Source organism: Ochotona princeps, chromosome 1 (assembly GCF_030435755.1).
Source record: "Ochotona princeps isolate mOchPri1 chromosome 1, mOchPri1.hap1, whole genome shotgun sequence".
NCBI classification, from domain to species: Eukaryota; Metazoa; Chordata; class Mammalia; order Lagomorpha; family Ochotonidae; genus Ochotona; species Ochotona princeps.
The window spans coordinates 45375379-45388721 of record NC_080832.1 but is presented as its reverse complement, the minus strand read 5'-3'; the positions used below and the strand labels follow the sequence as shown (position 1 = coordinate 45388721).

Sequence of the window (13343 nt, the reverse complement as noted above, 5' to 3'; positions counted from 1 at the left end):
AAGAACCTGAGGTTTGAGTGAGTTGGGTGGGGACAGTGGTGGGTTGGAGGCTTCGGGAGTTGGCCCCCCAGGGGCACGGACAGAGCCTGAACACAATTGGTCTCCCCGCCCCTCCCCCCCCCAGGCTCCAGCCTCTAGAGACACAGGGCGAGTGCCCTGAGACTGCCAAAACTGTGTCTGGGAGAAAGGCAAAAGGCACACTGGATACTCCCCTGTGCCTTTGCGGTCTGGCACTCAGCTGGGCGGTGCTATCCCACAGGAACCCAAGCACGCCTCTGGGCTGGGCAGTTCCCTGCTAGCGCCGGGGCGGTCGGTCCCCTGCAAGTGCTGGGGTGGGCGGACCTGCGCAGGAGGCGTTTCCAGAGAGCACCTGGAACACCCCATGCCCTATAGTACCTTGCTCCGAGCCCTGTGATCCAGTAAACAGGGTGCGCGCACAGAGAGTGCCTTCACTCCCCCACGCCCTGTGGTAGCATACCTGTAGGGGACGAGCTGAGAGTGCGCTTTGAATCCTCTGGGCCCTGGAAGAGGCGCCCTGAGGTCCAGTGTTCTGGAGACGCACCAAAAGTGCCTTGAAAATTCCCACACCCTGCTACTCCACGCCTGCAGACTCCGATCTCTACAGGATAGTGCTTGGAGACCCCTCAGCACACTGGTGCCTAGGTCTCTCAAAAAAGAAACACTAACACAATGGGAAGAAATACCAGAAAAGGTAATGATCCAGATGAGAGTGCCAACACCCTACCAATAAAGGATCGAAAGCCAATGTCTATTTCGGAGATGCGAGATGAAGACATAGAAGATCTACCAGACAAGGAATTCAAAAAAATAATGTTAAAATATGTCAGAGACAATGAGAAGAATTGGGAGGACTTCAAGGAATTCAAGAACCACATAGCCTCAGAAATACAACAAATGAAAAGTAAAATCCTTGACTTAGAGCACAAAATTGAGAGCCTAACCAACAGAACAAATACAGCAGAAGAGAGGATCTCTGAAACGGAAGACACACAAAATGAACACACCCAGTTCATGAAACAGCTGGAGACAAGTCTGAACAAAGCCAATAAGACCATACAAGAAATGAAAGACAACCTCAGAAAATCAAATATTAGGATTATTGGCCTTCCTGAAGGAGCGGAAAAAGAATCAGGAATGCAAATGGTGCTCGACGAAATTATACAGGAAAACTTTCAAAACACTTGGAACATGAATCCAGCTCAAATCCAGGACGGTCAGAGGACTCCCAGCAGATATGACCCAAAGCGATCTTCACCCAGACATATGGTGCTCAAGTTCCACTCCAACGAAGACAAAGAAAGAATCCTGAGACAAGTACGAAGCAGAGAAAAGATCACATACCGGGGAAAACCAATCAGGATCACGGCTGACTTTTCTGAAGAGACCTTACAAGCAAGAAGAGAATGGACAAAGATCTTCCAAATCCTGAATCAGAACAACTGTCAACCAAGACTATTGTACCCAGCAAAGATCTCATTCGTATTTGAGAACGAAATCAAATACTTCCACAGCAAAGAGAAATTAGAAGAATATGCCAGCACAAAACCAGCTCTACAAAATCTCCTTAGAAATGCACTAATTCCAGAAAAAAAGGAGGTGAATCATAAGCAAAGATGGCAAACAGGAAGGTCTCCCCACTAAAGTCCACACAAGGAAGGGCAATAACACAGATATCAACACCCACAAAAACAAGTATGGCAGGGCAAAATCACAACCTCTCAATTTTAACTCTCAACACAAATGGCCTGAACTCACCAATCAAAAGACATAGATTAACAGAATGGATTATCAAACAGCACCCAACTATCTGTTGCCTACAAGAGACACATCTAACCAGAAGAGATTCAAAGAAGCTGAAAGTGAAAGGTTGGAAACAGATATTTCATGCCAGTGGACGAGAAAAAAAGGCTGGGGTAGCTGTCTTAATTTCAGATGATGTGGACTTCAATCTGACACACATCAAAAAAGACAGGGAAGGACATTATATATTGGTGAAGGGACTGATCCATCAGGAAGTAATTACCATTGTGAACATATATGCACCAAATTCAAATGCAACTAGCTACGTGAAGCAATTACTCACGGACTTAAGGGGAGACATAGATATGCACACAATAATAGTGGGTGATCTTAACACCCCACTAACAACTATAGACAGATCAACAAAACAAAAACTCAACAAAGAAACAACAGAACTCATACAAACAATAGAACAACTGGACTTGGTTGACATTTATAGAATTTTTTACCCTAAGGCCACAGATTATACATTTTTTTCAGCAGTGCATGGCACCTTCTCCAGGATCGACCACGTGATAGGACACAAAGCAAACCTAAATAACTTCAAAAAGATAGGAATCATACCATGTACCCTCTCAGACCACCACGGAATGAAGCTGGAAATCAGCAATTCAAAATGCCCCAGGAAATACAGAAACTCTTGGAGGCTGAACAATATGCTACTAAACGAACAATGGATCAGAGAAGAAATTAAAGATGAGATCAAAAAATTTATGGAAACCAATGAAAACTCTGACACAACATTCCAAAATTTGTGGGACACTGCCAAAGCAGTGCTACGGGGTAAACTCATCGCAATTGGAGCTCATGTCAAGGCCCAAGAGAGGCGCCAAATACAGGAACTAAACACACACCTCCAGGAACTGGAAAAACAACAGCAGAAGAGCCCCACACACAATAGGAAACAAGAAATCATCAAAACAAGGGAGGAAATCAACCAGATAGAAATAAAAAAAACCATACACAAAATCAATGAATCAAAAAGCTGGTTTTTTGAGAAGATAAACAAGATAGACACTCCACTGGCCCGACTGACAAAGAAAAAACAAGAGAAGGCAAGAATTAACAGCATCAAAGATGAAAAAGGCAACATAACAACAGACACCGCATCCATTAAGGCCATAATCAGAAATTACTACAAAGCACTGTACTCCAACAAATCAGAAGATCACCAAGAAATGGAAAAGTTCTTAGACTTCTACCACTTGCCAAAACTTAGCCCAGAGGCAACAAACGACCTGAACAAACCCATAACTGAAGTAGAGATTGAATCAGTGATTAAAGACCTCCCAACAAGGAAAAGCCCAGGCCCAGACGGCTTCACTCCAGAATTCTACAAAACATTCCGAACAGAGCTGACCCCAATCCTCTACAAACTCTTCAAAACAATAGAAAAAGAGGCAACCCTTCCAAACTCATTCTATGAAGCCAACATTACCTTAATCCCAAAACCAGACAGAGAACTAACAGAGAAGGAAAACTACAGACCTATCTCTTTGATGAACATTGATGCTAAGATTCTCAACAAAATCCTAGCCAACAGAATTCAAAAACACATCAGACAGATCATTCATCCAGATCAAGTAGGATTCATCCCTGGAATGCAGGGATGGTTCAACATTCGAAAATCTATAAATGTGATACACCACATCCAAAAACTGAAAAACAAGAATCACATGATAGTATCAATAGATGCGGAAAAAGCTTTCGACAAAATCCAACATCACTTCCTACTAAAAACCCTAACCAAGGTAGGCATAGATGGAAAAATCCACAACATAATTAAAGCAATATATGAAAAACCCAACGCCAGCATCATACTGAATGGAGAAAAGCTGGAACCCTTCCCACTGAGATCTGGAACAAGACAGGGATGTCCACTTTCTCCACTACTATTCAACATAGTCCTAGAGGTACTCGCTGAGGCCATAAGACAAGAAAAAGAAATCAGAGGAATCCAAATGGGAAACGAAGAAGTCAAGCTCTCACTATACGCAGATGATATGATTCTTTATGTAGAAGAGCCAAGAGACTCAATACAGAGACTGCTAGAACTTGTACGAGAGTTTGGTAGAGTGGCAGGGTACAAAATTAATGAACAAAAATCAACAGCCATAGTGTATGCGAACAGCCCCAAGATGGAAAAAGACTTAACCAGCAAGATACCATTCAAAATAACAGAGAAAAGTATGAAATATCTGGGAATAAATCTAACCAAAAATGTAGAAGACTTATTTGAAGAAAACTACAATCTGCTTAAAAAAGAAATTGAACAAGACCTCAAAAGATGGAGTAATATCCCATGCTCCTGGATAGGTAAAATCAATATCATTAAAATGTCTATACTGCCAAAAGCAATATATACATTCAACGCAATCCCAATCAAATTGCCCAAAATATTCTTCATGGAACTGGAAACAATGATCCAAAGGTTCATCTGGAAGCACAAAAAACCACGGATAGCTAGAACTATCCTGAAGAACAGGAAGTTAGCAGGAGGAATCACAGTTCCGGACCTCTGGACATACTATAGGGCAGTGGTTATCAAAACAGCGTGGTACTGGCACAAAGATAGAGAGGAAGATCAATGGAGCAGAATAGAAACGCCAGAAGGAAACCCACACAGATACAGCCAAATAATCTTTGACAAAAAGACAAACAACAACCCAGGCAAATGGGAAGGTCTGTTCAATAAATGCTGTTGGGACAACTGGTTGATAGCCTGCAGAAACAAAAAAATAGATCCACATCTCTCACCATACACTAAGATCAGATCTAAATGGATAACAGATCTAAACCTACATCCAGAAACCTTCAAACTTTTGGAAGAAAATGTTGGAAACACACTGGAACACTTAGGGGTAGGCCCTCACTTCCTAAAAAAGACTCCAGATGCAGTAGAAATCAAGACCAAAATAAACAATTGGGACCTCATCAAACTAAGAAGCTTCTGTACAGCTAGAGAAACAATCAACAAAGTAAAAAGGCAACCCACAGAATGGGAGAAGATCTTCGCACACGACATAGGTGATAGAGGGCTAATATCCAGAATATACAAAGAGCTACAAAACAACCAAAATGTCAAAACAAACAACCCACTCAAGAAATGGGCACGGGAAATGGGCAGACACTTCACAAAGGAACAAACCCAAATGGCAAATAAACATATGAAAAAATGCTCAAGTTCCCTGGCAATAAGGGAAATCCAAATTAAAACATCAATGAGGTACCACCTAACGCCAGTAAGACTGGCCCACATGAATAAAAGCACCAACGACACTTGTTGGCGAGGTTGCGGGGAAAAGGGAACCCTACTCCACTGCTGGTGGGGCTGCAGGCTGGTACAGCCTCTATGGAAATCAGTATGGAGAATATTCAAACAACTCAAATTCAACATACCGTATGATCCAGCAATAGCACTCCTAGGAATATATCCAGAACACTTGTTCTATGAGAAACCAACATGTACTCCTATGCTCATAGCAGCACAATCAGTAATTGCAAAAACATGGAAACAACCAAAATGCCCATCAAAAGAGGATTGGATAAGAAAGCTATGGTTCATCTACTCCATGGAATACTACTCAGCTATTAAAAAAAACAAAATGCAGTTCTTTGTGGCCAAATGGGCCAAACTGGAAACCATAATGCTAAGGGAAATGAGCCAATCCCAAAAGGTTAAATACCACATGTTTGCCTTAATTTAAGATGATATGATGTTATGTATAACATGTTATGTTTTGAATGTTACATGTTGTGTATAAACTAAATTGAAGTATAGGTGAGGTGGTCACAGAAGGTGGCTGGGAACCCACATTTACTTTTAACATATTGGTTACTCATTACTATGTCAATTAATTCCATAATGATGTAAATTTTTGCTGATGGTATGTTGGAGCTTTCAATTGACTGGGATTATACTCTGCTGGCTCTGTCATCAGACCAGAGAGGGTATACCTAAGAAGCCGTTGAACTTGACGGGACAATAAGATGCTGGACTCTATGTTTGGTATACGCTTGCAATGGGGAAATCTCAACTGAACTTGAGCTGTGGTTATGCAATAAGGTGGAGGAATCCACCATGGTGGGAGGGTTTAGGGAGGGGTGGGGAGAACCCAAGTATCTATGTAACTGTGTCACATAATACAATGTAATTACTGAAGTTAAATAATAAATAATTAAAAAAAAAAAATTTTACGAACATCAAATTAGTTCAGAATAAATTGGGTTTACATTTTTGCTTTTATCCTGTTACTACACAGCCCTCAGATGGCTGAACGAATGTTTCAAAACAGGTCCTGCTCTTTTGTTTATTCATTTCTTTTTTTACGGTATTTTCTGTGGACTTGAATCAAGAGAAACATGCTGATAACATCTAAAGTAAAACATTACAAAAATAGTAAAATGTGACTTCCACGTTTCACATGGAGCCTTTGAAGAGCAAATTAATTTCTCCAGGAATTTCTTCCATTAAAAAGTAGTCTATAAAACTTGTTGCTTCTACATGTCAAAACTAAATCAAGGAATATATCAGACCCATCGTTGATTTATTCAACAGAATGCTCTAGATATATGAAGAAAAGATCTCCCAATTTACTCTAAATTATAAAGTAGAATTTTTCAAAGTCTACCTTCTGGAGTTCAAACCAAAATCGGACAAGCTTAACACTAGATGGCGCCTTCCACTCTAACTGCAGGCTAGTGTTCTCCGGACACAAGGCATAAGGTTTCTCTGGTGTATCGAACATTTTGACAGTGATGGGACGACTCTCGGTACACCACATTTCCTCTGAGTGACAGGCCAGAACCTTTTTGTTTAAAAAAAAAATCATAAGCCTTTCAGAATTGTGTACTTGACAATAGCAATAAATAGGGCTTAAAATACTCTGTACCTTTAACACATATAATTGTCCACCAGACAGTCCAGGAACTAGGAGAGTAAGCCTTCCACTTGGAAATTCACTTTGTCTTAGAGGAGTCTCAGGAATTCTGGCCAGATGTGAAATCACCAACTGATAACGGACTGATTCTTTAGGTCCATTTGGCCTGTGAGATTCTCTCCAGGAAATAATGAGGCTGGTGTCTGACCGTACAGTGGCATTAATGAGAAAAACTGCCTCTGGTACTGAAATAAAGAGTAATGAATGATAAGGGATGGTGCAACTGCATTGAAATGTAGAAAGACATAAGGGAGTCTTAGTTGAAAAATAACCATATCACATAAGAGGAATGAATAAGCACAGAAGGAAAGCTAGAAGGCTAGCTTCTCACAGAACAGTAAGGTAACAAGGCACCCAAAAAGTTATTTTTGCCTAATGACTAAGCATCCTCTGACTCCAGCTCAGTGTCATGGCCAGGCATGAAAAGCCTGATTCTGATGGGTTTTCTGAATATTATCAGAAACTTCTAAAGAACTGCATCACTTCATAATAATCACCTCTTTAAAAGATTCTAGATGTTTTTTAAGGGAATAGTGTCATATTACTCTAGCTCTCAGTAGTCTCAGTACAATTTCCATGAAGTAAAGGCTTGGTTTTCCTTTGTTTCATCTCACATACATGACCTAGGAGTGATAGGAAGAAAGATACTATGTAGTGAAATCAAAGAATGTGTCTCTTGGTCAAATTTGACCCTGGTGTTTCGTCTCCATGTTGATTCCTACTTTGGTAGAATATTATTCATCACCTTTAGGACTTAGATCATTGAGACACTGAAATATTTTTTGCACAGGCATATTTTTCTTATTAAATTTAAATAGTTCATGTTCGTGTCATAAAAATTGCTTAACGTTTGTATACAATACACAGACACACATATCATATGAGTTTACTACTGAAAACAAGTCACACCAAATCTACAACTCACCTCCACTTTCAGTTTTTCCCCAAATCTCCTTTCCCATAGGTAACTCTTCCATAGGATCTGAATAATAATTCTTCATAGCTATCCTCATGATATATGTTGAAAATGGTTGCAAACCCTCAATACGGGCTATCCTGTCCTGAAATTCCTGTAATTAATTTTCAAAGCCAATACTTTACAAATGGGTAGCAAGCATTTAATCAAAAAGAGAAAATTTTTAAATTTCTAAGAATTAATTTAGTTTCGAATTCTGTGTTAATAACAATGTCACAGTCAGTCCTAATCAAACCACAGCTGAATTGACTAATATCTCCAAAAATATATGCCCATATGCAACCCTCAGTCAGTCTGTGATATATCTAAATTCAATTAGGAGATTAAAAATAAGAACACTAATTCATTCACATTACAATGGAAATTCAACAAGATGGTATTGTAAGGCTGTGACACAAGAGCCAGTACAATAAAAGATTAAGCTATATAATCCAAAAGTTCTTAAAAACAAAGATTAAAAGTCCAGTGTCGCAGCATAGCATGTAGAACCCTCTCTACCGTGCTGGCATCCCATATTGGTATTGATTCATGTCCAGGTGGTTCCACTTCTGATCCAGCTTCCTGAAAATGGCCTGGGTAAGCAACTGAATATGGTCTAAGAACTCAGGCCCAACTCACCCATGTGGAGATCTGGAAGATGCTACACTTCCCCAGTTTTAGCCTAGCACAGAATTGGCCATCACAGCCGGGTGGGAGATGAACCAGTACATGTAAGATTACTCTTGCTTTCTCTCCCTGTCTCTTTGCAACTAATTTTCAAATAAATAAATATAAATCTTCCTTTAAAAATGAAGCTTAAGAGAACAAAAAAAGATTTTACTTAGATCACTGGTTCTCAACCTTAACTGTAATTTAGAGTAATCTTGAAAGTTTTACAGATTTATTATGCTTGGCTGGATTACATAACCAGAAATTCTGATGGGATTGCCTGAAGGGGTTAACTCTTGCTGCCTTACACCCACATTAACCAACAAGAAAAAAGTAAGATAAATTAGCTCGAGTAACAAAAATGTTCAATGCCACAAACCCATTTTTGATAAGTTAAATGGTCCACCCTATCTCTGAAGCAACACCTTTGGACATAAGTAAACAAAAATTAAAATAGACAAAATAAAGTAAAAAGTCACATACAGTTTATGGCAAAGCCTACAGAGCTTGGTTCCAATAGATCATGGTCAATTTTACCTTTTCAATTAGTTAATTAAAGGCAAAGAAGATAATGGATATAGATGATTCCATCACTAGTATAAATGAATCACTAATGTTACTCATGAATGACTAATGCCAGTTCATTCAGGAAATACCTAGTGAATACTAGAAATTGTCACATGCTGTGTGAGGTGCTAGGAATATAGTGATGAATAAAAACAGGAACAGTATTTTAATAGCAAGGCATCTCACAATCTATGAGGATTGCTGACAAGAAATGTCGGGCACAACTCTTAACACAAGGGAGAAAAAGCTTATGGCATTGTCTTCATTGTATTGTTTATTTCTTCCTCCTCATTCTTCAGTCTGTTGGTTGGGCCACTAAAATCTCTATCACTCTCTGCTTATGATCATCGTGGATGAGAACAAACCCAGCAGTTTCAGAATACTTAAAAAAAATGTTGTCATGGCAGTCTATCACCTTAGCAAAGCTCGCCAACTTCTGTAAAGCTGAAGTTAAATCCAGATATGAAGACTAAAACATCATATGTTCTGATAAACTACTGGCTCTGAGAAGTTACACAGTTCTGCATGTCAGAAAATATTGGAAATACTTCACTACAGATAATAATTTTGTATCCAAAAGTCAATGTGTTCTTATGAAAAGACAAAGACTGCTAATTCCAATCTTACCAGCACTCTATATCTCAGTTCAGAGCTGTTTGTCTCATCCTTAACTTCCGTGTAATAAACCAGGTATGTTGGAGTAGGGTTGGTGATGCCATGCAATGTGAGTTTTGTCTTGGCAGCAGGTAATCTAATTGTAATGCTAGTGTTCGTGGCATTAAGCAGAGTTGGTGCTGCAAGATCTGAAGCTAGAGACAGAAATGCTTTATCTAAAAAAAAAGAAAGATTAAATGTATACACCCACAAGCAGATAAGGGGAACAGCAATTATTTAAACGTCGAGAGTAACATCAAACAATAGAAATCTGCAAAATACATAACATTTGTTCATAAGGATAAATATGGAAGTGCTTTTGAGGTGGCGTTTTCTTTGAAGAAACAAAAATGGCTGCATCTTGATAGTTTTTCACAGACACTACTGGATTCTACCCAGTCAAGTTCACCTGTTTGATAGTACTTAGGATGCCAGGCCCAGGGAAGGAGATTCAGTTTCTGAGGTTCAGTGGCAGCTGGGGCAATCATGTGACACACTGAGTCTGCTCAGTGGGATATGCAGACTTTTGGATATCCAACCCCTTCCTTCCCCCTCTACAGATCTTTATATAGGGCTCAGTTCCTGCATCTTCTTAGCTGCTAGTGAAACCAAAAGAATATTTCCTTTGTTGTCCAGCCACACCCCTCAAGCTCTTCCACCACATCACCAGTCATTTTGGTTCTGAGGACACTTGAAAGGCATGAGGGTTGGAGCAGAATAATTTCACTGAAATTAAAAAATAGGCCGTTCTTTAGTTCAAATATTACTTTTTCAAAAAATCATGTTTGTGCTAATTTCAAATCTATAAACAGATGAAGGGATGGTCATGTTAACACCAAAGCAATAAGGAGATTCAGAGGTCACTGGTGTTTTCTCGCTTTTGGTTTTTTATTTAATGAATGTGGTATGACATGTTGAAATGCTGTAATATGATGATTAATGGCAGGAAACCTGTTTTGTCATTTTTTTCATTTGCTTTTATCTTACACATTTGAAACATGTTAAATGCCTCGGGTGAAAAAAAAAGCAAAGTAACTGGTAATTACTTAAAATTTCCAGCAGATGGAGGTAAAGTACTCCGAATGTACCTAGAAGGTATCAAAATTGGCCCTGTGCTCAAAGGGGTGTGACTGTGTATGTATTTGAGTTTGGGTGTTTATTTGTGAGTGTGCAGCTGCTTGTGTGTTATTCAACTTCAAACAGATGCTGTATGGAGTTTTTAAAACAGACTTTTCACATGAAGTGCAGTTTTAGATCGGCAGCAGCACTGAGATGAAAGCACAAAGATTTCCTAAGTATCTCAACTCCACAGGTGCACAGACTCCTCCACATATTTATGCTTGAATGTATTCAAATCCACCTCGCAAACTCTGTAACACTTAGCAGGTAATGAAAGTTGTTTACAACAACAAAATGATCATAATTCCTCCCTCTTATCTCTTGCGTTCTTGCTGCCATTCATTTCACTTGCATATAAACATACATAAGCCCTGCACACTCATATGTAATTGATTCTTCAGCTGTTATTATCATTATGAACAGTCATTTGTTAGATCAAATAAGAATAAGAAAAATCACAAATTTTTATTTTGCCTTCACTTTTTACCTTCTCCAATATCCTTCCTTTTTATGCAAATCTAAGTTTTGACCTATATCATTTTTCTTCTGTGTCTATAGTTTGATAGCTGGTGCTCCTTTGAGAAAATTCTGTTAATACTGTTTCAAATGTTTGTTTTCTCTCAGTAGCCCAGTCTCTACATTAGCTGAAACAGGATGATAAGAATGGTATGAAGTTGGATCTCTCAGGTCAATTAAATTCTGATAAAATCTTAGGAAGAAAAATTCTGGAAAGACCTGAGGAAAGACATGATTAAGATGACACTGAGCTAGTGTGTTTTCAAATGCTTTCCTTCTCCCTGCCGACTAAGTCTTCAGTTTGCTCACCTTTCAACTTTCAGAAAGTAGTGTCAACACTCAAGATTCTTGGATTAGAAGCCAGAAGCCACCTGAACTTTTAAAATATTTTAAATATCTTAAAGTGGAAAATGAAATGTTTTATGAAAAATATAAGCTAAATTTATGCATAAATTGTTTTTAAATATTGATTTATTTATTCAAAGGTTGCAGAGGAGGGGAGTCAGAAAGAGAGATCATCCATCTGCTGATTAATTCTCAAAATAGTTGCAATGATTCAGGATGTGCCAAGCCTAAACTAGAAGCAAGGAGCCAGGAGCTTCTTCTGGGTCTCCCAAGCAGCTGCAGGGTTTCCTGCAGATGAGCCATCTCCCACTACTCTCAGTGACACATTAGCAGGGGGCTGGATCAGAAGCAGAGCAGCTGGGTCTGTAACTGATGCTTATATGTGATACTGGGATTACATGTGTGTATAAATTCTTGCTTTTTAAAATACTTGCTGCATTCTTGCTTACATTTAGGCAAGGAAGTGGTTTTGGTGGTGGTGGTGGTGGTAGTGGTGGTGGTGGTGGTGGTGGTGTTGATTTCTGTCCCTCTTCAGTTAAAAATGATAATTCACACTTTCATGGTAGTTTCCCCATGAAAGGGAGCTGATTACCCAACTCCCTACTAATATACCTAAGAAATCAGTAGAAGGCCCAAATGCTTGGGCCCTATCATCACATAGGAAACCTAGATGGAGTTTCTGGATTCTGACTTCAACTTGGCTCAATCCTCCAGCCACTTTGGCCATTTAGGTTGTGGGCCATCACATGGGAGATCTCTCCCTCTGTAGCTCTTTCAAATAAATAATTTTTAAAGCATATATATTTATGTATAGTTATATATACATATACATGGCAGCAAAGATTTATACATCATATGTAACTACATGATGCTACATATTAATACATAAGACTTCAATATGTAACTGACATAATGCTTGCGAACACTACAACTAACACTGTCACTTTGCCTTGAAAAAGACCTAAGGTTTATGTACTGCCTTTTGACACCACTAGGAGAACTAAAATGTCATCAAAAGAGAGAAAAGGTATGGAAGAGAAGTTATGGGACTGAAAGAAGATAAGCATAGATGATGACGGGGCACAGATGTAGACATGTTGCTTGCCACCGTCCAAGCTGTGGATATGCACAGGGGTGATTTGTGATCCAGGGCATTGTGGCAAGTTACTGAAGACTGACAAAATTTGGAGCAGTGCTGAGGGCCCAACAAAGAGACTGGCAAACAGCCTTGGAGAAAGAGATTGTGAGATGTTCTGACACTAACCTGGAGGAACAAACTTTTATGAATGTGACTTCATTACCTGGAAAAGGCTGTAGAGCTGAACTGTAAGCCAAGATATGTGTCCCTCTTGGGACCTTCGTGTGGGAGAGGATGTCCCCACTGCTCTTCCTTGCTTGATGAATCTGTGAGCTGTCCTTCTCTGGGATGATCCAGTAAAGAAACTCCCCATCCACAGTTAAGCTCACAATTGTTTTTCCTGTTGATCAAAACATAAATTAAAAAAAATAAAGAACAACATACATATCTAAAGTATAAAAGCCTTTTGCTATTTTTGCAATTGCTAAATTCTAAATTTTGTATTTAAAAAATTATTTTTTATTTAATTTGTTCATTATTTTGTCCATTCGGCTGAATGAGATATTTTCAAAGATTCACTCCATATCAACCCAAAAGGTAAATAGTACTGTAATCAATCTCATTTTGCAAAAGTGGAAGAAGTCAAATAATCTACCCAAGACCATGAAGTTAGTAAGGG

At 39.1% G+C, this 13343-nt stretch overlaps 1 protein-coding gene across 5 annotated transcripts in view; it reads right to left on the bottom strand.

Annotated features, from left to right (window-relative positions):
• The window catches only part of ROS1 (ROS proto-oncogene 1, receptor tyrosine kinase), a 151275-nt gene that overhangs the window by 43073 nt on the left and 94859 nt on the right, over positions 1–13343 (bottom strand). For all 5 annotated transcript variants that reach the window (XM_058655096.1, XM_058655122.1, XM_058655174.1 and 2 more), the window contains 5 exons: positions 12888–13064; positions 9580–9782; positions 7687–7831; positions 6714–6946; positions 6453–6629 (listed from right to left, as the gene is read on the bottom strand). In XM_058655096.1, the coding sequence (XP_058511079.1) occupies positions 6453–6629; positions 6714–6946; positions 7687–7831; positions 9580–9782; positions 12888–13064 (935 nt within the window). The remainder of the gene's footprint in view (positions 1–6452; positions 6630–6713; positions 6947–7686; positions 7832–9579; positions 9783–12887; positions 13065–13343) is intronic.